At 53.1% G+C, this 25106-nt stretch overlaps 1 protein-coding gene across 1 annotated transcript; it reads right to left on the minus strand.

Annotated features, from left to right (window-relative positions):
- Nucleotides 1–3980: 3980 nt before the first annotated feature.
- Nucleotides 3981–24372, minus strand: FOXN1 (forkhead box N1). The gene is made up of 9 exons (XM_087883492.1): nucleotides 23277–24372; nucleotides 22129–22521; nucleotides 20865–20975; nucleotides 17946–18073; nucleotides 14841–14937; nucleotides 8282–8489; nucleotides 7065–7178; nucleotides 6614–6784; nucleotides 3981–5517 (listed from the first exon to the last, which is right to left on the minus strand). Exons 1-9 carry the CDS (start codon nucleotides 23394–23396, stop codon nucleotides 5255–5257), a joined length of 1605 nt encoding a protein of 534 aa, XP_087739618.1. The 5' UTR covers nucleotides 23397–24372; the 3' UTR covers nucleotides 3981–5254.
- Between the last annotated feature and the right edge of the window lie 734 nt (nucleotides 24373–25106).

Genomic DNA, 25106 nt, shown 5'->3' on the forward strand with positions numbered 1-25106 from the left:
CCTTTCCACATAGGGGTGGAGACACTCTCTGCCTCCACTGGTGTCTATATGACACATGTGCCAATGGCTTGCCAATACTTGACAGGGTCACTGCGATGCCCTGGATTTAGGAGGTGCCCATGGTCCCCCACTCTCAGCCCTGCTGGTCGGGTGGCCATTGCTGGATTCTGGGGCACCGGGAGCCCCACCATGACCCCCTCTAAAGCATACAACCTTCGCCAGCTGGATGCACAGATAATCCAGTGAGGGAGGATAATTAAATCAGGCTTAGAGTTGATGCGCAGCCACCTTCCTTGCAAGGTGCGAGAGCCCAAAATACAACAAGGCCAGGCGTGCAAGGCGACCTTGGCTGCCCTCCCACTCCTGCGTAATGGGGAGGCTTTTCACCCCTCCCCAAATGTGACCTGCACGAACAAAGTATTGCCTTGGAAGTTCAAACAGGCAAAATAAGAAAAGCTGCCCTCCGGTCTGTTTTTAGTCCCCTGTGGTGAACATTGGTCCCATTTGCACTGATGATGTTACCTAGTTGGGTCATGAAATGTCTGCAAGAGACGAGAGAGCACCCAGGGCCCCCCAATTCACCCCTGAGCTATAAATATTCCCCTTTCTTGTCTGCTAGCTAGACTGACTGTCCGTGTTTTATTGTGCTGTCCGCTTGCCAGGGAGAAAACCCCCCATTGGCTGGCTGTGGATGCTGGGCCTTTTTGCTCCTGGTGGTGTGGTTAATGAGCCACAGCAGCACCACCTGGATGGGAGCATCCTTCTTTGGAAAACAGGAACGGAGAGATCCTCCGGTCTTTCAAATCCAGGTCTGGCTCTTTGGGAAACGGGGGATGCTCTCCGGAGGTCTCCTTCGTAGCTGAAGGTCATGGAGAAGATGCATGTGGGGAGTCCAAGGGGGTGGGTGATCGGGGGGGGGCATCTGCCAAGGGTGGGTGGGGGCTGGCCCCAAGCACAGACCTTTGAGGCTACAGAGATCATGGAGAAAACAGGCTAAAAAAGAGAGCCGTTTGCCTCAATGCTGGCTGGGGAATTCTGGGAGTTGCAGTCCACACATCTTCAAGTTCCCACGGTTTAAAAGCACTACTTTAAAGCATGTTGCTTTGCATTTCCAGCACAGGCACCCACAAAAAGCTCCCACGCATCTTTTAGCAGAACTACATGAAATTAAAAATTATTTATTTTAAATAAATATTTTTCTCAAACTACTGGGACTTTTGCCGGGGCTTCCATGGCCCGAGAAACATCTAAAACCTATTGTAGGTTTCCATCTGTACTGGAATTTGAGCCCCCTCCTCAGCCTAGGAAGCCACCCCCCCCCAAAAAAAACCCCTGATGGTGGTTTAAAGTCTGCCCCTCCGCATAGTTATTTAAAAGCACAACCGGGATAATGCACGGATCGTATTTCCTCTCTCAGGAACGGACTTCATTGACTCCCTCGGCTCCGAGGCGAGGCGGGTTTTCCTTGGGCGAAGACCATTTTCTTACAGAAAAGATTAATATATATTTAAAGCTGTAATAAAAAGAAGCATGTTCAACCAGGTATCCTGTGCTTGGAGTTTGGTTTTAAAGAAGGAAATGGGTGGGTGCCCCCCATCAGCTGCTATCCACCACTCCCCACAACCTCTGTGTTGGCTGTGGCTTATGGGTCTGGAGTGAGGCTTGGGTTTGGTTGGGCCATGAGACCCCCCTGGCGGCATCCCATCTGAAGAGGAGCTTAATGAACTTCAAGGCAAATAGGAAAAGTTTAAGAATGTTGGACAGAACAATCCTTCCTTCCTTCCTTCCTTCCCTTCTTCCTCTTCTCCTCCTTCCTTTTTCCTTTTCTCCTCCTCCTCCTACCCCCTCAACTTCAGATGTCAAGGGAAGTACACGTTTCAGTAACGGTAACAGAGTTGGAAGGGACCTTGGAGGTCATCTAGTCCAACCCCCTGCTCATGCAGGAGACCTATACTAGGGATTCGAACCGCCAAACTGCCGACCTTTCACATTGACAAACTCAGCATCTTAGCCACTGAGCTACCTAGCCAGGCTATTTCTAACAGGTAGTGCTTGAAAAAAAAAAAAGGATGCAAGATATCGCAGAGGTTCTCCTGCCCATCCTTACATCTGGACCCCCAAATATCTGCCCTCTTCAAATGGGGGCACTGTACTGCTGACAGACCCCAACCCTTTTGACAGTGAAGGAGCCCCAAAACCTCTCCATGAAACTATTGCTCAGACATGAGGGGGGGGTGTCCTGCTTCGTTTGGGGGTGAACCGGGATGGGCCTCCCTCACCCCTGAGCGCTGTGGGGCAGCTGTCCATGTGGGGTGTGGGGGGGGGCAGTTGCTGCTGCTTAGGGACTGGCTAGTTTGTGGGTCAGTGCACTGGACTGCCGCCGATGACCTCACACATTGCATAAATCCAGTTAACAGGATTAACGGGGGGGGGGGTCTAGTCTGACCCTGTGTAACTTGCAGAGCCTCTGATGGACGCCTGGAATCCGATGGGGATCTGGGTGCCTGCTGGGCTTACACCTGAGTAGCTGCTCCCTCTCGGCCAATGCCGAGACCCCCTCAGTTTGCTGAGGACCCTGAAGAGGATGATGCCAGGGTACCGGGGAGGGGGGGCAGGTAGCCAGTCTTAGAATAAAATAGAATAGAGCTGGAAGGGACCTTGGAGGTCTTCTAGTCCAGCCCTCTGCTCAAACAGGAGAACTTATACCATTTCAGAAAAGTGACTGTCCAGTCTCTTCTTAAAAACCTCCAGTGATGGAGTGCCGATTTCAGGTGGCATGCGGTTCCACTGGTTAATTGTCCTCACTGTCTGGGCAAGCACAGGGTAGATTGAGCCGCCTTGAGTCCCATATCTCATCTCTCTTGGCTTGAGCCAGAAGCTCCTTTGTGGTGGGCACTCCTTGCACGCCTCGGGGCAGAGGAGCACCAGCAGATCAAGAGAAACCGGCACCTTGGCACCGTGCTTTCTTTCATTCCTTCATTCATTCTTTTATTCATTCATTCATTTGTTTGTCCAATTTATATGCTGCCCTTCTCCGTAGACTCAGGGCGGCTTACAATGCATTATAGCAATAGCCTGCATACTTTTTTGTATATACCTGCTTATTAGGGCTTTTGCCCCCCCCCCAAGCGGTGTTGTTCTATACAAAGTAGGCTTATTGCCCCCACAATCCGGGTCCTCAATTTACCTACCTCGCAAGGATGGAAGGCTGAGTCAACCTTGAGCCTGGTGAGATTCGAACTTGCACTAATTGCAGGCAGCTGGCCGCTAAGTGCTAGCACTTAACAGCACTTAGTCCTCTGCACCACCGAGGCTTTTGCTGCCCTCTGCCTCGTCTTGACTCTTTAGAGTAGAGCCTGAAGGGGCCCCCAGGCAGACCCTGGTCCACTCCAAGGGGGGGCCTTTGCTCCTTCCAGAGGAAAACATCCCTCCCTCCCGCTCTGCTTTCTCCCAAGAAAAGCAAATAGGAAAACTAAAACAGAAGAAAAACGGTTGCAGGACTTGGATTTGGCCAGTGGAGAGAAAAGGAGGAGAAGGGGGGGGATGGACATGATAGCAGGGTTCCAGTATTTGAGGGGCTGCCCCAAAGAAGAGGGGGTCCACTTAGCTTCCAGAGAGCAGGACAAGAAGCAATGGATGAAAACTAACCAGAGAGAGAAGCAACCTGCAATTAAGGATAAATTTCCTAACAGTGAGAACAATTAACCAGTGGAACTACTTGCCTCCAGAAGTTGTGGGTGCTCCATCACTGGAGGTTTTTAAGAAGAGAATGGACAGCCATTTGTCTGGAATGGTATGGAGTCTCCTGCTTGAGGAGGGGGTTGGAAAAGAAGACCTCCAAAGCCCATTTCAGCTCTATTCTGTTCTCTGTCGCGCTTCCCTAAAGAGGCCACTAGATGGCGCCAAAGGAACCACCACAGTGACTTCCACAGCCTCACCAGTCAGTAGCTCCACTAGAGGGCGTCCTTCCCTTTAAAATGAACGGTGCAAATAGAGAATTTATTGCGCTGAGTTTTGATAAAATCCAGAGTGCTGGGAAGTGGAAGAAAAGAAGCTGTGAGATGAATACCCTTTGCAGGGTTTCATTAAAGGTGAAAACTGAGATTGTTGTACATTAATCAAGCATCCCTTGGGTGTGAAACGGGGGGGTGGGGGTGGGAGGGGTTCCAACCTGGGCCACTTGAAGACTTGTGGACTTCAACTCCCAGAATTCCCCAGCTAGCTAGACCAAGGGTGTGCAATGCGGGCCACTTTAAGGCTTGAGGACTGCCAAGTGGCTCAGGCTGGCCACCCCTGGGGAAAATGCACCCGGAGATGCAAGTTGCATAAATAAAATTCCTTCGAAGGTCTCCCCAAAGATTTTGCCCCTTTCCTCACCACCTTTGGACCTACTTTTGTCTTTGTAAGATTAAAGTGGCCGAGAGGGTGAAGACTTTGGTCCAAAGTTCTACATTCCTGATCTGTACGTTAATAAGAGCATTTTATAAAATTGCTTCAGACGAACATGGTCTCCTGGGAGGTTTGCCCCCATCCATCGTCTGTCTTTGGAGCACCAGGTGCTGGGTGGGGCTCAGTTTTCCTAGGCTACGGCGTCTGGCTTCCTCCTGGCGCTACGTCTTCCTCCCTGCCAGCCTTACCCAAGTGAGTTGTGTTGGGTCTTCAGTCCTGGCACCACCTGGGTAAGGCAGCCTCTCCTTCCTCCCTTCCCCTTCCCTTCCCCTCCCTGGGCTAGTTTTTGAACATGCATCCAGAAAGCTCATTTGAACACTGTTTTGCAAACGGCATCACTGGTGGTCTCGGTCCTTTGTCTGCAAGACAGGTGGCCAGTTAGTTTTTCCAGGGTGCCACATGAGCACCTCCACTCATCCATTGTGGAGGGCTGGGAAAGTGTGAAGGCATGCACACCTGAACATACGTACATTGGGGGAAAAAAGCAGTTGCCTTCAAAAATAAACAATCCCTGCGGCCGGACAGGGACAGCCAAAGGGCCAGAGAGCTGTAAAATGCCCAGGTCTGGTCTGGAGTCTCGGCCAAAGTGCTTTCTGATGATCCTGGCTTGTGGTGAGCCGTTCCTTGGTCCCTGGCACCGTGAGCTGATGCAGGATGAGGGCACTTCAAGAGGCACTTAGGTAGGGCTGGAGGAGCTGGTGGCCCCGGTGCTGGGAAGCCCGGCTTTTGGTTTGCAGAACTTGGTGAAGGATTTCAGCCAAACTATGCCCTCCCCTCCCCTCCCCCCCTCGGTCTGGCTCGGGGTCTAAACCAGAGCAACGGGTTTGGAGCCCGGAGGGTTCAGGTAGGCGGGGGCCGGTCCCGTGTCCAGCTCCAGGAAGGCAGAGTAAAGCGTGGTCAGTTGAACGTCGGATAAGTCCTGGTGCTGGGGGGGCTTGTCACCGCTGTGGTTGGCATCCGCCAGGCAGGGAGCCAGGAAGTCCGGCTGGGCAGCTGTCGGGGAGGCCGAGATGAGCCCCAGGGGCTCCACCGCCAGGCTATCGTCCTTCAGCGCCTCCCAAAGGTTCCCTGCAGGGAGGGTTGACAAGAGGCCAAATGGGACGGGGTTGACGCAAGGAATGGGGGGACCAGCTTCCTCTCCCCCCCAAGGAAAGCCGGGAAGGGCTCAGTGGGCGGGGGGAAAGGGGCATACAGTACAGGTAGTCCTTGACTTATAACCATTCATTTAGTGACTGTTCAAAGGAGTGGTGCGGTGGCCTAGAGGTGGCGCTCTCGCATCCCAATCAGGAGGCTGTGAGTTCAATCCTAGGTAGAGGCAGATATTTCTCACTCGGGGCACAAAGGGAATGTATCTGCTGAACAAAACTCCGCATTGGAGACAGGAAGGGCATCCGGCCAGTAAAAAACACTCTGCTGGCTCCATTCAGTTGCCCAGACTTCACCCCGCAAGGGATTATGGGGTCGGTAAAAGAGGATGATGACCATTCAAAATTACAATGGCAGTGGAAAAAAGTGACTGATGGCCGTTTTTCACACTTATGGCCACTGCAACATCCCCATGGTCACGTGATCAGACGCTTGGCCACTGACTCATATTTACGACGGTCCCAGTGTCCCAGGGTCATGTGATCCCCTTTTGCGCCCTTCTGACCAGCCAAGTCAATGGGGAAGCCAGATCCACTTAACAGCCGTGTTACTAACTTAACAATTGCAGTGATTCACTTAACAACCAGTGCCAGGAATGGTGATAAAATGGGGCGAAATTCACTTGACAACTGTCTCGCTTAGCATTTGGGGGCTGAATTGTGGTCGTAAGTCGAGGACTACCTGTATGGAGAAAGGGGAGAATTGGCAGTCCTCGTTACCCTCGTTTGGGGACGAAGTTTGTGACCAGCCCTCTGAGAGAGCGAAGCCGTGCCCAGGCCACCTGCATCTGTGCCAGCCATAAAGAGAGAGTTTGGATTGTGCCACCGTCCCCCATGGCTGCCCTTGCCAGAGCTGACCGGATGGCAGTCGGGCTTGGCAAGCAGAGTCAGGCTGCCCCCCTTTCTCTCAGCCGCTCCCCGCAAATTGCTTTTGGAAGGATGTGGGGCCGAGAGGCAGACTCGGGCGGGCGTGGGGGTGGGGAGAGCCCTCTGGTGGTCCATGCAGAGCAAAGGGCTACCTTGCAGGTCGAACCCGGTGATGGAGGGGTTCAAGGCATCGACATCCATGCTGAGGTCGCCGTCCAGCAGCAGCAGCTCCGGCCGGGAGGGCGCCAACATCTTCATCCCACATGCGGGGGGGCTCTGGGCCGGCAGAGGGGAGGGCAGAGCCCCCTGCCCATTCTGGGCATCTGTGGTGGTGGTGGTGGAGAATGCAGTGAGTGTCCAGCAATGGTTGGGGTGCGGGCCCCCTCCCTGCTCCCCGCTTCCCTGAAAGGGGTGGGCCCGCTCCTCGCTCCCTGCTCTCCCACTTCCCCAGAAGATGGGTGGGCCCGCTCCCCTGCGCCCACTCCCTACTGCCCCAAGGATGGGCGGGCCCAATCCCTTGCTCCCCACTCCGTCGCAGGAAGATTGGGGCTGCTCCCCCCCCACTCTGTGTGCTGGGGGAGGTGCAAGGGGATGGAGGCTCACAGAGAGGCAGTGGCTGGAGCGGCATCTGGCCAGAGACGGAGGGACCCCCGGCCCCAGCTGGACTGCAGGACAGGAGTTTCTCTGGCTTGTCCCCGATCAGCACCTCGAGTTCTTCTAAAAAATGGGAAGGAAACATCAGCATCAAAGAAGAGTTTTCAGGGTGGATCTGCCCCCTTCTGCCCCCTCAAAGCCTCCTGCTCCTCTGCCCGAGGCCCCTCAGAAGCGCCTGGGGTGGGTATGTGTGAAGCTCTGCATGACCCTGTCTGGAATTGGGGTCATTCAGCCTCCTGTACCATCTTCCCTTCTTGACCGGCCTTTCTTTGATGCTGAAAAGCTTCTAATCAGCCTAAGGGGTTTTTCTTCCAGTGGTTTTAACAGATACACAGCCCAAGGAGCGACTAGATGCTCAGGGTCCTGGGCGGCATTTTGCAGGGGCCTCTTGTACTGCTGTCTATCCTTCTGCAGCCAAACACCTTCAGCCCTTGAATCTTAACTAACTGACAAGTCGAACAATGTTGGCTTACCCAAAGCTGCTTTTTCAAAAGGCAGCCGGACTTTCTTGAGTTTTTTTTCCTTGAAGACGTTTCGCTTCTCATCCAAGAAGCTTCTTCGGTTCTGACTGAAGGGTGGGGAATGGAACCGAAGAAGAACTGAAGAAGCTTCTTTGGTGAGAAGTGACACGTCTTCAAGGGGAAAAAAGCAACTTTGGGACAACCAGATGATCTGGATGATGGAGAATCTCTATAGAGAATGTTGGGTTACCTGTTGAATGAATTCGCTTTCTGCTTCCTTGCTTTGATTAGTTCCTAGATTGGTTACATGATCAAATTAGCTCCCTGATTGACTATGTGAGAGGCATTCTCAGAAAATTGGGATTACTTTGTGGTTCCTCCTGGCTGCCCCCCCCCCCGCTTCCCCCTAGCTTCAACCTCCTTATATGACTATAATTCTTTTGCCCTGGGGGGAGGGAAGGTCGGTCCAGCCATTCCTGGCAAATTAAGTAATAAAACCTGATGGGGAACCAGCTGTTTCTCTCGCCCTCCCACCTGCTGCAGAAGGGAGACCCCCCCTCCCGCCAAACAGGGGGGGGAGCCTCAGTCCCTCCTGCTCCTCCTGCCTCTCTCTGCCTTGGCGCCTGGCACTCTTGGGGGCTGCTTCCCAGCGAGGGCCCTCTGGCACCCGGAGCACGGAGGCCGGCTCTGCCAGCGGGCCCCTACCTGGCTTGGCCATGCTTTTCCGGACGGCCACGGGGTCCTTCCTTCTCCACTTCTGCAGCTCTTCCTGCATCTTGTCAATCTTGGCTGGGTTGAGGGCCCACAAGCAGCCTTTCCTGGAGGAGCTGCCCGTCTTGTTCTCCACTTTCTCAAAGCATTTATTCAGAGACAGGTTGTGCCGGACCGAGTTTTTCCAACCGTCCGGAGCCGTCTAGAGCAACAGAGCAGAAACACACCATTCAGACAGCTGCAGTTTGAGGGAAATGCTTGCAGGGAGGAGGAGGAGGAAAGGGACTGTGGAGTTCTTCGTGCTTTCTGAACTTGTTTTCTTGCAAACTTTTCATTACTCAATACTGAGAAGATGTTCCCAATTGGGTTGTGAAATGTTTGCAAGAAAGCTATCGAACTCTGAGAACACCAAGGACCCCACAGTCTTCTTCTTCCTCCTCCTCCTCCTCCTCCTCCTCCTCCTCCTCCTCCTGCTGTTCGGGACTCTCTTCCAGGATGCTTTTAAAAACAGCAGCTGCACCTTCTGCTCCTCCCAAAGATACACCTGTCTGCATCGTTTGGGACATGAAAATGCTCGCCCAGGTCGAACTCACGATGGTGAGGTTGTCGTTGTTGCTGATAGAGATTGTCCCTGTGGCTTTTCTTTTTATCTCACCATAACAAGGAATAAGGCAGAATTGCAGAATTCTGAGAAAGAAAGTCATCAGATGACAAGATAGACGCTGGCATGGCAGGACCTGCTGATGAATCAAAGATGAAGGGCGTAGCAAAAGCCACGGATGCTGAAACCCCAACTCTTCAATCCAGCTAGCAAACACTCCTGGGTAGACAAGGGGACAATATACTAACAGATGGGTCCAATCTGAGAAGGGGGCTGGACTAGAGAACCTCTAGGGTCTGCTCCAACTCTATGATTCACTGAAAAAGCGAAGGATTCACAGCGAGGCCAAGAAAAGAGCAAAGGCTACAACTGGTAGCAAGTTGTGTTGAGAAGGTTCTCCACGAGAGAAGCTGTGCCAGAACACTATTCAGATGAGCCCAAACTCACGGCAGCAACCCCGAACATCAGGGAAAGGGAAGAGACGGTGTCTTTCAACAAAGTGGAGGAGATCCTTTGCAGCTTCATCAGAAAATGGTATAGGATCTCCTGCTTGAGCAAGGGGTTGGACTAGAAGACCTCCAAGGTCCCTTCCCGCTCTGTTATTCTGTAATAAATCACATCCACAAACACCAACTAGGACTCTGAAGTGAGGTGAAAGTGAAAGTGAAAACTCCTTGATTTCACAACACATGGACAGATTTAACCCTAGTTTCAGCCGGGAAATAGCGACCGTCTTAGACCAAGTCGAGTGGAGAATTCCTGGAAGCCTGGCCCTCAGACAAATCAGCCATCCACAGGCACACAGATATAAACAACATTTACATACCATTCCAAAGAAACAGAAAGGAAACCAAAGGACCAAAACACCTCCTCACCTGCGATCAACACCCAGATAAGCAGAGATGAAAACCAAGAATTACCTTAGACTAACCATCAAGAAGTAAACAAAATCCCAATGAAGGAACTGCCAACTCAGACAAACAAGTTAACCGTAAACAACTCAAGGAACCACCGACAATACTCCCACCAACAGGGCAAATTGCTTGCATATAAACAGGGAGCAAACCCCCCTCCCCTTCTAGCACCGGTGATGTTACCTGGTTTGGTAATGAAATGTCTGCAAGAAAACGACTAAACTCAGAGAGCACCAAGGGGTTCAGTCCTCCTCTGCCTCCTCCTCTCTGCAAACCCCCTCCCCTTCTAGCACTGATAATGTTACCTAGTTAGGTAATTAAACGTCTGGAAACAAACCACCAAGCTCAGAGAGCACCAAGCACCCCTCATTTCAACCCCGAGCTACAAATCTTCTCCTCTCTCAGTGCCGGATCACTGGATGGGTTCTCAGCGCAGAATCAGGCCCTGCGGCCCTGAATGTTGGGGGTTCCCTAAGGCTCCCTTAGGCAGTGGCAGGCCTTCCAGACCAGCTGGGCTGGGGATGCTGGTGGCCTCCACTGCAGGCTCGTGAGATGCCAAGGTCCTGATGCAGCTCTGGGATCCTCTGCACCCGGGGCCCCCTTTCAACGGGTGATGCCGGGACCTCCGCTGGGGACATGGAGCCGCCCTGCTTCTCTGCTGAGAGGCTGCCGCTTGGTGAGCTGAGAAAACAGTTTTTCCAGGCACAGAAGCTCTCTGGCCTCCGCCTGCCGCCTGCCAACGGCTCTCAAAGGCTGGCAATGCTTGCGCAGCAGATGGGGCAATCTCGGGAAGGTGGTTGCCTTCAGGGCAAAAACAGGAGGTGTTTCTTTTGCTGGAAAAGGTGTGCTAATTACGCCTCTCCTGCCCAATGGCCGCTCCCGCTGAAAGTGTGTTTTCTTCCCGGGTAATGGAAGCCGCAAAGGCTCCCCTCCCCTCCCCTCTGGGGAGCTGACGATTAAACCCAATCCCACAGGCAATTAGTCACAGGAGAGGCAACCTCGTCTGCAGAAAAGGTGCTAGGAAGATGAAGGAGGCCGGCAGGACAATTAACGCAGGAAGGCCCAGATCCTGAGGATAACAAACAGGAAGTCCTTGATTTACAGCCACAATTGAGCCCGGCATTTTAAGTGAGTGGCACCTCATTTTAGGGCCCTTTTACGCCGCGGTGGTTAAGTGAATCATGCAGTCGTTAAGTGAAAGAAAACGGTGGTCACGTGACCCCGGGAGAGTTTGGCCCTACTGAGGATTCTTCCCCAAATTTGGAGTTAGGTTTTTTTTTTATTATATTACATTAATCATATTAATTATATCATATTATAGTGTATGGCATTGTATTGTATTGCATTGCATTGTATCGTACAGGTGGTCCTCGACTTACAACCACAATTGAGCCCCAAATTTCTGTTGCTAAGCGAGACAGCTGTGAAGTGAGTTTTGCATCAGTCTACGACCTTTCTTGCCACAGTTGTTAAGTGAATCATTAGGTAACATGGTCATTAAGTGAGTCTGGCTTCCCCATTGACTTGGCTTGTCAGAAGGTCACAAAAGGGGGTCACGTGACCCCAGGATGCTGCGACGGTCATAAATAGGAGTCAGCGGCCAGGTGTCTGATCACATGGGGTCCGTGGGGATGCGACAATGGTCGTAAGTGTGAAAACCGATCGTAACTCACTTTTTTCAGTACCATTATAATTTCTGATGGTCACTAAACGAATGGTTATAAGTCAAGGACCACCTGTATTGCATTGCATTGTATTACAGGTAACCTTTGACTTACAAGCTTTCGTTTAATATCCACTCAAACTTACAACAGCACTGAAAAAAGTGAGTTACGACCGTTTTTCACACTTATGTCCATTGCAGCATCTCTGTGTTCACATGATCAGAATTCAGACGCTTGGCAACTGACTCGTGTTTACGACGGTTGCAGCATCAGGTGATCCCCTTTTGCGACCTTCTGACTAGCAAAGTCGATGGGGGAGCCGGATTCACTGAACACTTAAGTGTGACTCACTTAAGAACTGCAGTGATTCGTTTAACAACGGTGGCAAGAAAGGTTGTAAAATGGGGCGCGACTCACTTAACTATTGTCTCACTTTGCAATGGAAATGCCGTCTTCAATTGTGGTCATAAGACAAGGACCTGCTGTACATTACATTACACTACAATATTTAGGATATTTTTTTTTAATTTCATTATTTCACTGATGTGCTAGAGCGGGAGGGGGGGTCTCCAACCTTGGCAACTTTAAGACTTGTGGACTTCAACTCCCCGAATTCCTGAGGAATTCTGGGAGTTGAAGTCCACAAGTCTTAAAGCAAAGCTGGCTGAGGAATTCTGGGAGTTGAACCAGTGGTGGATTTCAAATTTTTTTACTACCGGTTCTGTGGGTGTGGCTTGGTGGGCGTGGCATGGCTTGGTGGGTGTGGCAGGGGAAGGTTACTGCAAAATCCCCATTTCCTCCCGATCAGCTGGGACTCGGGAGGCAGAGCATAGACGGGGGCGGGGCCAGTCAGAATTTTTACTACTGGTTCTCCAAACTACTCAAAATTTCTGCTACCGGTTCTCCAGAACTGGTCAGAACCTGCTGAGACCCCCCTCTGAGTTGAACCCTATGCTAGAGGCCCCAAACTGCTGATGGCTCTTTCCTGTGCCAGGGTGAACCAGGGAAGGCTTCTTAACCAGCCCCTTCCTGTCCCTTCCGATGCCAGCAGAGAAGCCCCTGCCAGGGCAGAGGTCTCTCTCTCTATTCCGGGGCCGCTCAAAGCAGGATTACGGCTTAGCCGGATAATTGGGTGTTTCATCCCTGAGAAGGGAGGGGCAGCCAGCGGTGCCCTTCAGAGATTCCCAGGGGATTTTTTTCCACGCAGGGCGGGGCCGCTGGCACGCGTTCAGAGAGGCAGCCTGCCAGGATGGCCCTCCTTTTGGGCGAGGTCTCGGAGGGTAAGAGCGGAGCCTCCGGTCGTTCCCAAAGATCAGTGCAGGGAAGCGAGCAGGACGGGTCCCTCAGGAAGGCTCAGCAGGATCTGAGCTGTTTGCAATGGGATGGGAGACGACCAGGAAGCCCTAGGAGCATAAAACTGGGTTTGGAAGGGGGGGCAATCTCTCTTGCCCTTACAGGGGCCGTTCTCTGGCTCCCTCCAACCCTTGCCTTCTAGGATTTGAAGCCTTCTTCTCCTGCACGGCTGAGAAAAATCCAGGGACGTGCCTGCATAATGGGGGTGGGTGGGTTTCAGGGCCTTGTGCCAGCTTACTGGAGGGGGTTTGCATTCACCTGCAGCCCCTCCTGGCTTTTCTGGCCAGAGGGAGAGCAAAGCCCTCCTGCGTTTTGTCCGGCTGGTCTTCAGGTTGGGGTAGACATTCCTTCTGCAGGGAAAGAGCAGAGGACGGACGGGGTCTCAGGAGTGGGGAGGGTCCCTTCACGCTGCCAATGTGCCAGGGTCAGATTGTCTCTCTCCCCTCCCGGCCCCCAGCAGTCAGAAGCCAGCCTTGTTTGGGTGAGAAGCTGGAAGAGGGGGACTGAATTCCCCACCAGGACCCCGGACGTCCTGCGCTGACCTTGCCAGGAACACAATAGGGTGGGAGCCCCCCAAGGGGGGAGGACTGAGTGCTGATGCCCGTCCCCAAATTCAGCCTGGCCTTTGTGTGCCTTTCTGGCCACCAAGCCACTGTAGCCTGGCACCCGTGCAGGCCCTCCACACCTCAGCGGTGGAAAGGAAGGGGACAAGAGAAAGAATCCCGCTCCCAGCCAGGGAGGATTTATTTCCCCATTTGAAAAGGGGTGGACTTCAACTCCCAGAATCCCCCAGCCAGCATGGTCTAAGGTAGGTAGACTCCAACTCCCAGAAGTCTACAGCCAGCATGTTGGCTGGGGAATTCTGGGAGTTGAAGTCCATGCCTGTTAAGGTTGAAAACAGCTGTTCCTGCCCGTCACTCCCTCCGCCCTCTAAGCAGTGGCAACCTCTGAATCTTCAGAAAGTGTGCTCTCTTGCGCAAGGCCCCTCCGCACCCCCATTCCGAAGAACAAGGCTGGGCGCTTCAAAGAGGCTGCCGGACGGACGTAGGAGTTGAGCTGAGCAGCCTGTTGCATCACCGCCCTCCTTGCGAGGGAGGCCGGGCAGCCGGGAGGAGTTCTTTATGTCATTGGGGTATTTTCCCCGGCATCTTTGCTTCTCGCGCCAATGAATTGTGCCTCCACCCCTTGGCGCTGCTCTCTGGGAGCCACTCGCGGCCCTCCTAGGATCTCTGCGATTTTGGAAGAAGAACAGCAGACTGACTCGAGGGCCCTCTATGCGCCCTGGAGACATGCTTTAAACACGCAGCAGACACCTTTCGAAAAGGGCAGCCGGCAGCCGAAAAGCAGGCTGGCACACTGGCACCAAAACTCACAATTGCTGTTTTCCCTCACTAACGACCGCTGTGGTCTTTGGGGGTTTAATAGGGGCGGTGGGAGAAGGAAGGCATGAGGGGTCCCTTCACTTTGCTTCCCCTCCCACTGGGTGTCCCCGTCCTTCCCCTGGGCTGGGGCCGGGCTGGGGGAAGGGAGGAGGAGGCAACCTTGGACAGGGGCTTAGCTGCTTCTTCCGTTGTCTGCCTGGGGTCTATCCCAGGGCTCACCAACCTTCCCCACTTAAAGACTTGTGGACTGCAACTCCCAGAATTCCCCAGCCAGCAATCTAAAAAAAAATCTTCTTTAGCTAACTGGGTGTCATATTCCAAGTGTGGCCTTACCAAGGCTTTATAAAGTGATTAACAGATCATGTGATCTTGATTCTATGCCTCTGTTAATGCAGCCTAGGATTATGTTGGCTTTTGGGGCAGCTGCAACACACGGCTGGCTTCTATTTAAGTGGTTGTCCGCTAGGACTCCAAGATCCCTCTCACAGTTACTGGCATTGAGCCAGGTCTCTCACCTAATCTGCACCTGTGCACTTGGTTTTTCTGGCCTCACTTTTCTCACCACTGAATTGCATTTGCACCAGGTTGCTGGTGTCTCTGTGGATGAGAAGAAGCACCTCCAGAGACAAGGTGACTCACCTTGAAGTAAGGGAAGTGTTCAGTCATGAAGTTGTAAATCTCGCTGACAGGTAGACTCCCCGTTTTGCTGTTCTTTAGTGCCATAAATATGAGGATGCTGTAGAGAAGAGAGAACAAACCTCGGTTAGCATGGACCTCTTCCTTGCTCTGCTACATGGAGGGGGGGAGGGGGTGAAAGGAGAAATAGGACTCCTACAGGTGAGGGACTCCAGCATGGTGGAGAAGACCTGTTGGGCACCCGAAGTCTTGGACTCTGGGACTGACTGGGGCAATGCAGACCCATCTCTGAGCCCGCAGAGGGTCCAGGATGTGGGAAGAATATATATAACTAGCTGAATACCCATGCTCCGCTACAAAACTATGTTATCGGGCTTGATAAATCGACACTTACAGCTTGAAAATGAATGAGTATTACGATCGGCCTCTTCTCTTCCCTTCTCTCCCTCAGGCTTGCCCCACAGAAGCCTCCCCTATCCTCTCCCCTTCTATCCCTCAGCCTTGCCTCATAGTAGCCTCCCCTATCCTATCCGCTGCTTGCTGCTGTGAAAGTAAAACTGAAACTGAAACTCCTCTCCTCTGCTTGTGTTTTGCATTTGGAACATATTTCTTTTCAGGTGGGGAGGGGGAGTAGAACTCCTTAGCATCAGAGCATGTTAATAATAATATAGGAAATACTAATGCTCTGATGGTCATTTCGAAAAATCCTTCCTTAGTGAGCACCTAGAAGCCAAGAGGAACATACATGGCAAATTTCAAGTTTGTAGGCTTTACGGTTCTGGAGATTTTGTGATGATGCCATGAGTGGTATTTTGCTTTTATATAGATAGATTTATATAACTGTTAGAAATATTATGTAGGGAATCATAAACTTGCTAATCCAGGCCTCCAACAAAGTTATTGTTTAACAGCCTCCAAAATCCTTTTAAACTTACAGCAAACATAAAAATTTGTTAAACGCTTATTTCAAATTGTAAACACACACAAGCAAGCACACAAAACTCAATTAGCACAATGCAAACATAATTATGACCACAGTTCGAATGAAGAGACTCAATCTTCATCTCTCGGTTTAATCAACCCTTTCTCAGGGGCCAACATCTACGTAGACCTTTGCCCCTGCAGTGTCACCCTAGAACCAGCTCCTAGACACATCCACACCCCTCAAGACTCACACCAAGGACTTCAAGCTCCCCTATAAAGCAGCCCTTTCTGCCTCGTTTTCTCTGTAGCCCCCCTCACACGCAAACCTCTTTGCTTCTGGGAATAAAGAAATAAAGCTCTTTTCCTCACAGCTCTCTGGATTCCATCTCGATTTGTTCTTGTAGAACCCCAACTCGAGTTGGACCCCCAAATTATTCCTCTGACAAGGGTTTCTGGGGGAGGCTGCTTTGGCCACAGCCCCAACTCCTCTGAGGGGCTTCGCAATGTTTCCCCAGCCGGCTTCTTTTCCAAAAGCCCCCGTCAGAGGGAGAGTCCAGGGGATTGGAGTCTGCAGGAAGAGGGGCTGGCTTTGTTTACTGAATTTGCACACCTCTGCAGCCCCACCCATCCGGCTTTCACACCTAAGGCAGGAACGGAACTCATCTTCTCCTGGGGATTGGCTGAAAGTCATCCAGCTGAATTTCATGCCTAAATCGGGACTAGAACTCACCACCCCTTGGTGATTTGCTCAAAGTCGCCTAAATGCAGGGCTGGTATTCACTTCCTTTCCCTACCGGTTTGCAAATGTGAGTGCACGCCCAGCCTTCAGCGATGTGCTTTGGTGGCGCCTGTGCCTTCCACGTATGTGGCCAGCCTCAAAAACGTGCCTAAATAGGAAGGCATAGAGCCGGGGTGGGTGGAGAGGCCCAACCACGATTTCCGCTACCGGTTCGGGCGAACCGGTCTGAACCGGCTGAATACCCCCTCTGCCTAAATGGCCTTTGTGGCTAATATGAGATGAGAACTCCTGGTCTCCTGGTGACTGGCCCCCCAAAGTCACCCAGCTGGCATCCGTGCCTAAGGCGCATCTAGAATTCACCGTTTCCTGATCTCTTGCCTGTTGCCTGAGCCACCAGACCGAACTGGCTGTGCCCTGCCCACCTTCCTTCTGCAGACTCAGCCGCCTTCGCCCCCTCTCCCAAGGCCATGATAGGCTGATAGAGGTTTTTTTCCTTGGCAAAACCACCAGATCCTCGCACACCTCCCTCCCTCCCTCCCTCCCCCTCCGCCCCGCACTTCCTACAAAATCTGCACTTCGGCCGCAATCGGTGAGCCTCTGTCCCGGAGAGCCAGGGCATCTTCTTCGGCCTCTGTTGCAGGCTGGTCTCTTCCTTTCTCCAGAGGTTGCGTCTTCTGACCCGGCCTTCGCAGATGCAGGAAACAGACTCCCCGCAAAGAAAAAAATCTCTCTTTATTTACACCTTGGGAATTCACTGCCTTTGTTATGATAAATGCAAGGTTTGAGCTCCCAGCCGGGAGGCTGCAAATTAAGTCAGAGAAATAGACAAACCTCTGTTCTGGCAAGGCAGAAACACACCAGGAGCAAACTTTTCAGAAATGTGAACGGTTGTCTGATACAACCACCCCTCCCTTTTCCTCTTATTTATTCCCCAGCTGGGGAGGGGCCACTCAGCGCCCATGTTTGTTTTGCTTCCCTCCGTTGTTCACCTCTCCTATCTGCTCTGCGCATACGCACATCTGGAACAGGCCCCAGCTGTTCCTCCTCCTCCTCCTCACTCATCCCTGACTCCAAAGGCAGCTGCCTCTCTGGCTGGGAAATGCCGGACGGCCCTGGCACTATCTCTGCGTCCGACACAGAGCGTCCGTCAGAGCCTTCCCCAGGCTCCAGAAGTGGCCCAAGTTCCTCCCAGTGTCCGAGTCTGCCACCAGCTCTGCTGGCGGCTAGCGGGTCACAACATTGTGTCTCAGTGTCTGTGCATCCTTGTTGCCGTTTGCAGCAGACATTCCTCCAATTTGCCCCCCCCTCCCCTGCCCATCCTATTGTGGGAACTGAGAGACATTCCCAAAGAGGCTCCAGCCAGTTGGGAGCCAAACTCTGGTGCCCCTGCCAACCTCCCTGGAGCAGCTGAGAGGAAGCGAGTGCAAATGCTGGGGAGCACTCACCTGTAAGAGTAGATGGGCTTTGGAAAGAGGGGCGGTGGCTGCTGCTGGGGGCCTGGGGGCCCCATCCTCTGGTAGGGATGGTGGGGAGCCGAGAGGAAGGGGAGAGGAAGGCCACTGCTGACGTGATACTGAAAGAAGAAGAAAAAGAGAAATGCAGCTGGGCTTCCTTTCTCGGTCAGATTTTTACGGTCAAACAGCGATCAGCCCTTTTAAGGGTAAGGAACTAAAAGATTTAGCTGTGGGAAGTTTCTCTTGGATTCTCAAACCTTGCAAAGAAAGCCCCCTGCCCTCCCCCCGTGGTGTTCGCCTCTCAGCCTCCTGCTCTCCTTGGCATGTAGTCCTCGACATACAACCACAATTGGGACTGGAATTTCTGTTGCTAAGCGAGACAGTTGCTAAGTGAGTTGCTCCTGATTTTACAACCTTTTTTGACAGCTATTAAGAAATCGCCCCAGTTGCTCAGTGTGTCATGTGGTCGTTAAGTAAATCCAGCTTCCCCCACTGCTTGTCAGAAGCCGGCCAGGAAAGTCACGAAATGGTGAACGGGGCTCCTGCAACAGTACTGAATTGGGGCCTGTGGCCAAATTAATTGTGATCTCGTGACATGGGGATGCCGAGATGGTCATAAGTGTGAGGATTGGCCATAGATCACTTTTCCAGTGCTTTTGTAACTTCAAATGGTTTGCTAAATGAGGGGTTTTAAGTCAAAGACTCCCCACGGATGGGTCCTAACAGCTCCCAGGGTCAATTGGTGCTGCAGTTCCCAGGATCCACAGCCGGCATGGCCTTCCCTCCATGTCTAGAAAGGGCCATGAAGGGACCTTCTGGCCACGAGAGGACACAGAAGTGCATGAATAACAGAATAACAGAGTTGGAAGGGACCTCGGAGGTCTTCTAGTCCAACCCCCTGCTCAAGCAGGAGATCCTATGCCATTCCAGACAAATGGCTGTCCAATCTCTTCTTACAAGCCTCCAGGGATGGAGCACCCACAACTTCTGGTGGCAAGCAGTTCCACTGGTTAATTGTTCTCACTGTCAGGAAATTCCTCCTTAATGCCAGGTTGCTTCTCTCCTTGATGAGTTTCCATCCGTTGCTTCTTCTCCTGCCTTCAGGGGCTTTGGAGAAGAGGTGGACCCCGTCCTCTTTGTGGCAGCTCCTGAGATATGAACCCTATTTTGTATTTTTATAACTGTTTGGATGAAGAGGTGAGTTGGAATGCCTGTCAGATCTGCCAATGGTCCAAAATTGGGAGGGACAGGCAGTCCCTTGGAGCCGTGTTTCTCCATCTTGGCCATTTGAAGACGTGTGGACCATTGGGGGGGATTCAAAATAATTAACTACTGGTTCTGTGGGCGTGGCTTGGTGGGCATGGCTTGGTGGGCGTGGCAGGGGAAGGTTACTGCAAAATCCCCATTTCCTCCCAATCAGCTGGGACTCAGGAGGCAGAGAATGGATGGGGGAGGGGCCAGCCAGAGGTGGTATTTATCGGTTCTCCAAACTACTCAAACTTTCCGTTACTGGTTCTCCAGAACTGGTCAGAACCTGCTGAATAGCACCCCTGGTGTGGACCTCAACTCCCAGAATTCCCTAGCCCTGTGTTTCTCAACCGTGGCCACTTTAAGAGCAGTGGACACGTTGAAGTCCACACATCTTATAGTGGCCAAGGTTGAGAAACAGGGCTCTAGAAGACACAAATAAAATTCAAATTTTTGCCCTCGGGAAACTCTACTTAATTGCATAAGTATAGGACATTGATTGATTAATTGATTGGTTGGTTGGTTGGTTGGTTATGTTCTGTGCCACCCTTTAAAAGTAAAAAAAAGCCTCTGATGATCGCACACCTCAACTGGGATCGTCAGAGGCTTTAAAAGCATTTTTTTTACAACCTCTTCAGCAGTTTTAAAAGTTAAAAAAAAAAAAAAGTTGGCCATGCCCACAGTCATATTACCCCCCTTCCCCCAAGCCACGCCCACAGAACCGGTAGTAACAAATTTTACATTTCACCGCTGGGTCGGACTAGCTGACCTACAAGGTCCCTTCCAACTCTGTTAATCTGTATCTGTATCTGGGATCAGCACAGAGGGAAGAAGTGATGGGCTCATCAGGTGGAGCGATGGCCCAAGACTAACCAAACCAGTTCCAAAGCTGATACCAACTTGCCCGTGGGTTTTAGATCAGGCTTCTGCAACCTCATTGCCCTGCAAAAACCTTACTTTCGTGGCCCATAATCCCCAGCCTGTATAGTCCTGGCCTGCCCTCCCCCCCTCCCCGGAATTGCAGAAGTTGAATCTAAGGGAATTCAGGAGACCCCAAATTGAAGAAGGCCACGCAGGGCAAAACGCTTTGACAACTGCAGCAGGGGGGGGCAGAGAGGGGAGACCCCCTTCCTTGCCCCATGGCTGAGAAGCCCAGGCCAAAGCCCCTGAAGGCAGGAGAAGAAGCAACGGAGGGAAGCTAATCAAGGAGAGAGCCAGTCTAGAGCGAAGGAGGAATTTCCTGACAGTGAGAACAATTAACCGGTGGAACTACCTGCCACCAGAAGTTGTGGGTGCTCCAACACTGGAGGTTTTCAAGAAGAGACTGGACAGCGATTTGTCTGGGGTGGTATAGGGAAAAAGTGTCCAGCCTTGGGAACTTTAAGACTGGTGGACTTCGACTCCCAGAATCCCGGCTGAAGGTATTCTGGGAGTCTAAGTCTATCAGTCTTAAAGTTCCAAGGTTGGACATTCCTGATAGAGGCAGAGGGTTGGACTAGAAGACCTCCAAGCTCCCTTCCACCTCTATGATTCTGTCTAATCTGAATTCCCTCCAAGACCAGGCCTCTGGGTTGGCTGAGAAGGAACTGGGCACAGGGGTACCAAATCTTTTCCTCGACCCCCAAGGTGGTCCAGGGTGCCAACCATCACCTGTGCCCTTACCTGGTGGAAGGGGTGGGAGGAGGCACAGTACTCTGGTGGTCCGTGAGGCTGGCAGCAGAAGGGGCCGGGCTGCTCCTCCAGGGGGGCTGTCTTCAGCCTGGCATCTGCCTCCTGTGGGGAAGAGAATCTGGGTTTGTGTGTGTGCTTGAGGTCGCCCCAAAAAGGACCAAGTCCTCTTCTGCACTGGTCAGGAAATGGGTGTCCAACCCAGACCTGCAAGGGTGAGACCACTGGAACACGGAGAAAACCTATCCTACTTTTTGGACTCCATCCTCCATCCTCCACTGCCCAAGGGTTATTTGCTACCCCTATTCCATGTGGCTCAACCCAGAAGGGGCACAGAGGGATCGATGCCCACCTACCCTTTCTTGTAGGACTGTCTGACACCCTGAGCATAACATGACATTACAAGTCCTCGATTTACAACCGTTCATTTAGTGTCCATTGGAAGTTACACCACCACTGAAAAAGGGACTTAGGACCGTTTTTCACACTTATGGCCGTTGCAGCGTGATAAAAATTCGGACGCTTGGTAACTGGCTCATATTTATGACGATTGCAGTGTCCCGGGGTCACGTTATCCCCTTTCAAATTTCTGTCGCTAAATGAGACAGTTGTTAAGTGAGTTCTGCTCCATTTGATGACCTTTCTTGCCATGGTTGTTAAGTGAATCACTGCAGTTCTTAAGTTAGGAATCCGGTTGTTGAGTGAATCTGGCTTCCTGCTTGGCAGAAGGTTGCAAAAGGGGATCACGTGACCCCAGGAGCCCTGCAGCCGACATAAATGTGAGTCAGTTGCCAAGACTCTGAATTCTTATGACGTGACTGTGGGGGATGTTGGAGCGGCTGTAAGTGTGAAATTTTTTTTTTCAGTGCCGTTGTAACTTTGTATGGTCACTAAATGAACTGTTGTAAGTCGAGGACGTATATATAAAAATGGGAGTAAGGATGAAGCCTCCAGGAAAGAAAATGTGATGCAACACTCCAGGAATGTGAACAAAACCTCCATGGAATAAGGAGGCAGGGGGTCAGACTAGAAGACCTCTGAGGTCCCTTCCAACCCTAGGATTCTCCAAGTCATGCAACGAACTTCCCAGAAAGAATCGGGAACTTCTCCAGGCTCTTGCCCCCTCTCAGGTTCAGCAGTGGGGGGGGGAGGTCTTCTGGAGGGCGGGGGGAAGTTGAGCTGCAGGCTGCCGAGGCTCCTAAGAACCAAGCCCATCATCCCCAGCGCTGGCTTTCAGCTGGACATCCCGAGGACTCACCAGGGCCCGCTGGATGTGGGGCTCCTGCCCCAGACGGCCGTACTGCATGCCGTGGCTCCAGGCCGCGTCGGGGCCGAGGTGGGGCCGCGGTGGGGGGAAGCCCTCCTGGGCAGCGGCGGGGAAGGGCTCCTCCGGCACCTGCCGCTGGTACGGGTGGAAGGGGGTCCGCAGGGCGCCCTTGGGGAAGCGGCCGCGGGGGGCGCCCTCCTCGTAGGCCGAGCGCCGGAATTTCTCGCCCGGCGACGGGACCTTGTAGGCGGCCGTCTCCCGGGGAAGGGGCTGCTGCCCCGCTGGGAAGCGGCCGAAGAGCTGCTCGGGGCACGGGGGAGAAGCGCCGCAGCTGGGCGGCCGGCCGTGTCCATCGGGAGGCTGACGGTGGAAGGCTGGCTGCTCCTGTGGGGAGGAAGAGCCACAGTGGGGTGTGATGGACCCCCGGAGAAGGGGAGGGAGAATAGAATAGAATAGAATAGAATAGAATAGAATAGAATAGAAAACAGAATAGAATAGAATAGAATAGAGTTGGAAGGGACCTTGGAGGTCTTCTAGTCCATCCCCCTGCTTAAGCAGGAGACCTTCTACCATTTCAGATTAGTGACTGTCCAGTCTCTTCTTTAAAACATCTTGTTAAAAAAAGCCTTCTATCCTTTGGTGGAACCCCCCCCCTCCGAAGGGAGCCAGGTCTATATCTGGGACATGCAGGCAGGCGGGGGGCCCTCAGAGACCCTCCCTGGCTCAGCAGGAGCCCACCTCAATCGCTCCTCGGATGGCCAGTTCTCTTTAGAGCGGGAGGGGAGAGGAGGCTTCTGCCAGTTGACCAGGACACAATCCAGCGGTCCCCACCTCTGCTGGCTCCCTTGCCTGCGAGTCCCCCTCCTGCCATGGGGCTGCAGAACAGGAGGGCACAAGGGACCTCCCCCTCCCTGGAGGAAGCGGCATAATTTCCCAGCCTTGGTGGGTGGGTAGCTGGGGGGAACCTTGTAGGGTCCCATCTGGGACCACCAACACCCCTGGTTCCCAGAGGAGGGGCAGCCTCTCCCAGCCCCCTCCCCCTCTCCAGCTCCGATGAAGAACTTGGGCTGGGGGCTGCAAGGCCCCCCCTCCCTCCATCCCTGGGCCGTCTGGAAAGGTGGCCAAGCAGTGATCCTCACCTGCCGAGCGGGGGACCCTGACTCTTCACAGGCCTGCATTCGGTCGCCGCATGGGTTGCTCTCCAGGGGATCCAGAGAAGGAAACTTGATCCTAGCTTGATCCTGGAGCAAGGAAACCATTGCCGAACTCAGCCGGGAATCTGTGGCAAGGAAAGATCAGATTGGGATCCAGGAAGGAAATCCGATTTGGGGGGCAAAGAGAGGAAGGGGCTCCTCGGTCTGAGCCCTGCTTTTGAAGGGGCCACCCTGGGTTCCGAGCAAGGCCCTTCCAGGCAAAATGCCTCGAGCTTTGACCACTAGGCTCAGCTCAGCTGGCTGGACCCCCCGTCTATGAGCCCCGGTGGCAGAATGGTTAGAGTGCAGCACTGCAGGCTCCTTCGGCTGCCTGCAATCTGGCAGTTCGAATCCCACCAGGCTCAAGGTTGACTCAGCTTTCCATCCTTCCAAGGTGGGTAAAATGAGGACTCAGATTGTTGGGGGGCAACAGGCTGACTCTGTAAACCGCTTAGAGGGGGCTGTAAAAGCACTGTAAAGCGGTAGATAAGCCTAACTGCTGTTGCTATTGCTATGTCTCCATCCTCTCACCAAACCTCTGTCTGGCAAAGCGACAGCCCAGACGGGTCTGGAAACATGAAATATACATAAATAAAATAAAAGGGAAGCCCCCTCCCCCAATTCGCCACCCTCGTGGGGAGGGCTTAGTGCCGCTGAGGGCAGCAGGGAGGAAAGGGGTCCGGAAATGATAGGCAGCTATGGGGGTGTGGCAGGGAGGGGGTCAGAAGGCAAAACTGAGAGACTTTGAGTTCTAATCCTGCCCTAGGCATGGCATGCTGGCTGGGGGATTCTGGGAGTTGAAGTCCACGCTTGAAGAAACGCTGACTTCTCGAGACTCTAGGGCAGAAAAACAGCCATAAAAGAGGAAGCATTCCAGCCTTCGGAGTCCAACCTTCATGTGGGCCGGGACTTCCCGCCTCCCCCGTGACACCTGGAGAAATGTGGGCCCAGGAAGAGAAGCGCAGGGAGGGAGGGATGCTTGCTTTGGGTGGGGGGTTCCGAGGGGCACCGCGGAGAAGACACGAAACAGTCCTGGCGCTCCGCTCGCTGCTGCTTCCCTGGCCGCTTTTGTAGTTCAAAAGGGGGAAGGACCGAGTCGGAAACTCCGCGCGAAGCCCCCGAAAGCGCATTCCAAGCCCGCGAGGGCTCCGCGCAGCTGCTCGGCGGAGCTGGCGGCGGTGGGTGCGCACACGCTTCCACTTGTCGGGGGGGCGGGGGGGGAGTCTCGCCCCTGGATCCAGCTCCTGCCGACAAGGCAGGCGGAGATGACAAGCGCTCCCCCCCCCGTTTTCTCGAGGCAGGCAGTTGCAAGGGAGCCGAGCTCACCTGGTAGACCAGCTGGGCGAAAGAAAAGAGGGGGGGGGCCTAATCCAGCCCTAGGAACATAAGCCCGGTAGAGGTGTGCGGCGAGGGCCGATTTGGGGACACCTGTCTGCGAACCGGGGGGAGCAGCGATCAAAGAGAGCGGGCGATCAGGGGATTTCTCCGTGAACTGGGGCTTCCCCTCTACCTGCCGGCGAAGGAGAGAAAACGCGAGCGCATCTGCAGAAATCGCTTTGCTATCCCGGAGGAGACCCCGCCGCGAATGGTGTCCTGCTCTGGGCATCGGAGAAACGGGGAAGGTCCGGGAGTGGGCGCGCCCCAAGCCCTAGAGAGAGAGGCGGGGGTGGGGGGCTCCGTGGCCTCGACCAAAAGCCGCCGGGAGTCGCTTGAAAGTCAGATTCGGCGATATAATTATGGCATCAATAAAATCAAATTTCAAAAGCTGAGCGGGTC

The sequence above is a fragment of the Pantherophis guttatus genome, chromosome 1 (genome assembly GCF_059756535.1).
Source record: "Pantherophis guttatus breed Tessera chromosome 1, ASM5975653v1, whole genome shotgun sequence".
Taxonomy (NCBI): Eukaryota; Metazoa; Chordata; class Lepidosauria; order Squamata; family Colubridae; genus Pantherophis; species Pantherophis guttatus.

What these genes read in the sequence shown, in the direction of transcription:
- FOXN1 (XM_087883492.1), bottom strand. Translation starts at nt 23,396, where the DNA reads ATGGTTTCCTTGCTCCAGGATCAAGCTAGGATCAAGTTTCCTTCTCTG. An exon ending in CCCACATCCAGCGGGCCCTG is followed by an intron (nt 20,976 to 22,128) that starts GTGAGTCCTCGG and finishes TCTTCCCCACAG; the next exon opens with GAGGCAGATGCCAGGCTGAA. An exon ending in GAAAAGCATGGCCAAGCCAG is followed by an intron (nt 7,179 to 8,281) that starts GTAGGGGCCCGC and finishes CCCATTTTTTAG; the next exon opens with AAGAACTCGAGGTGCTGATC.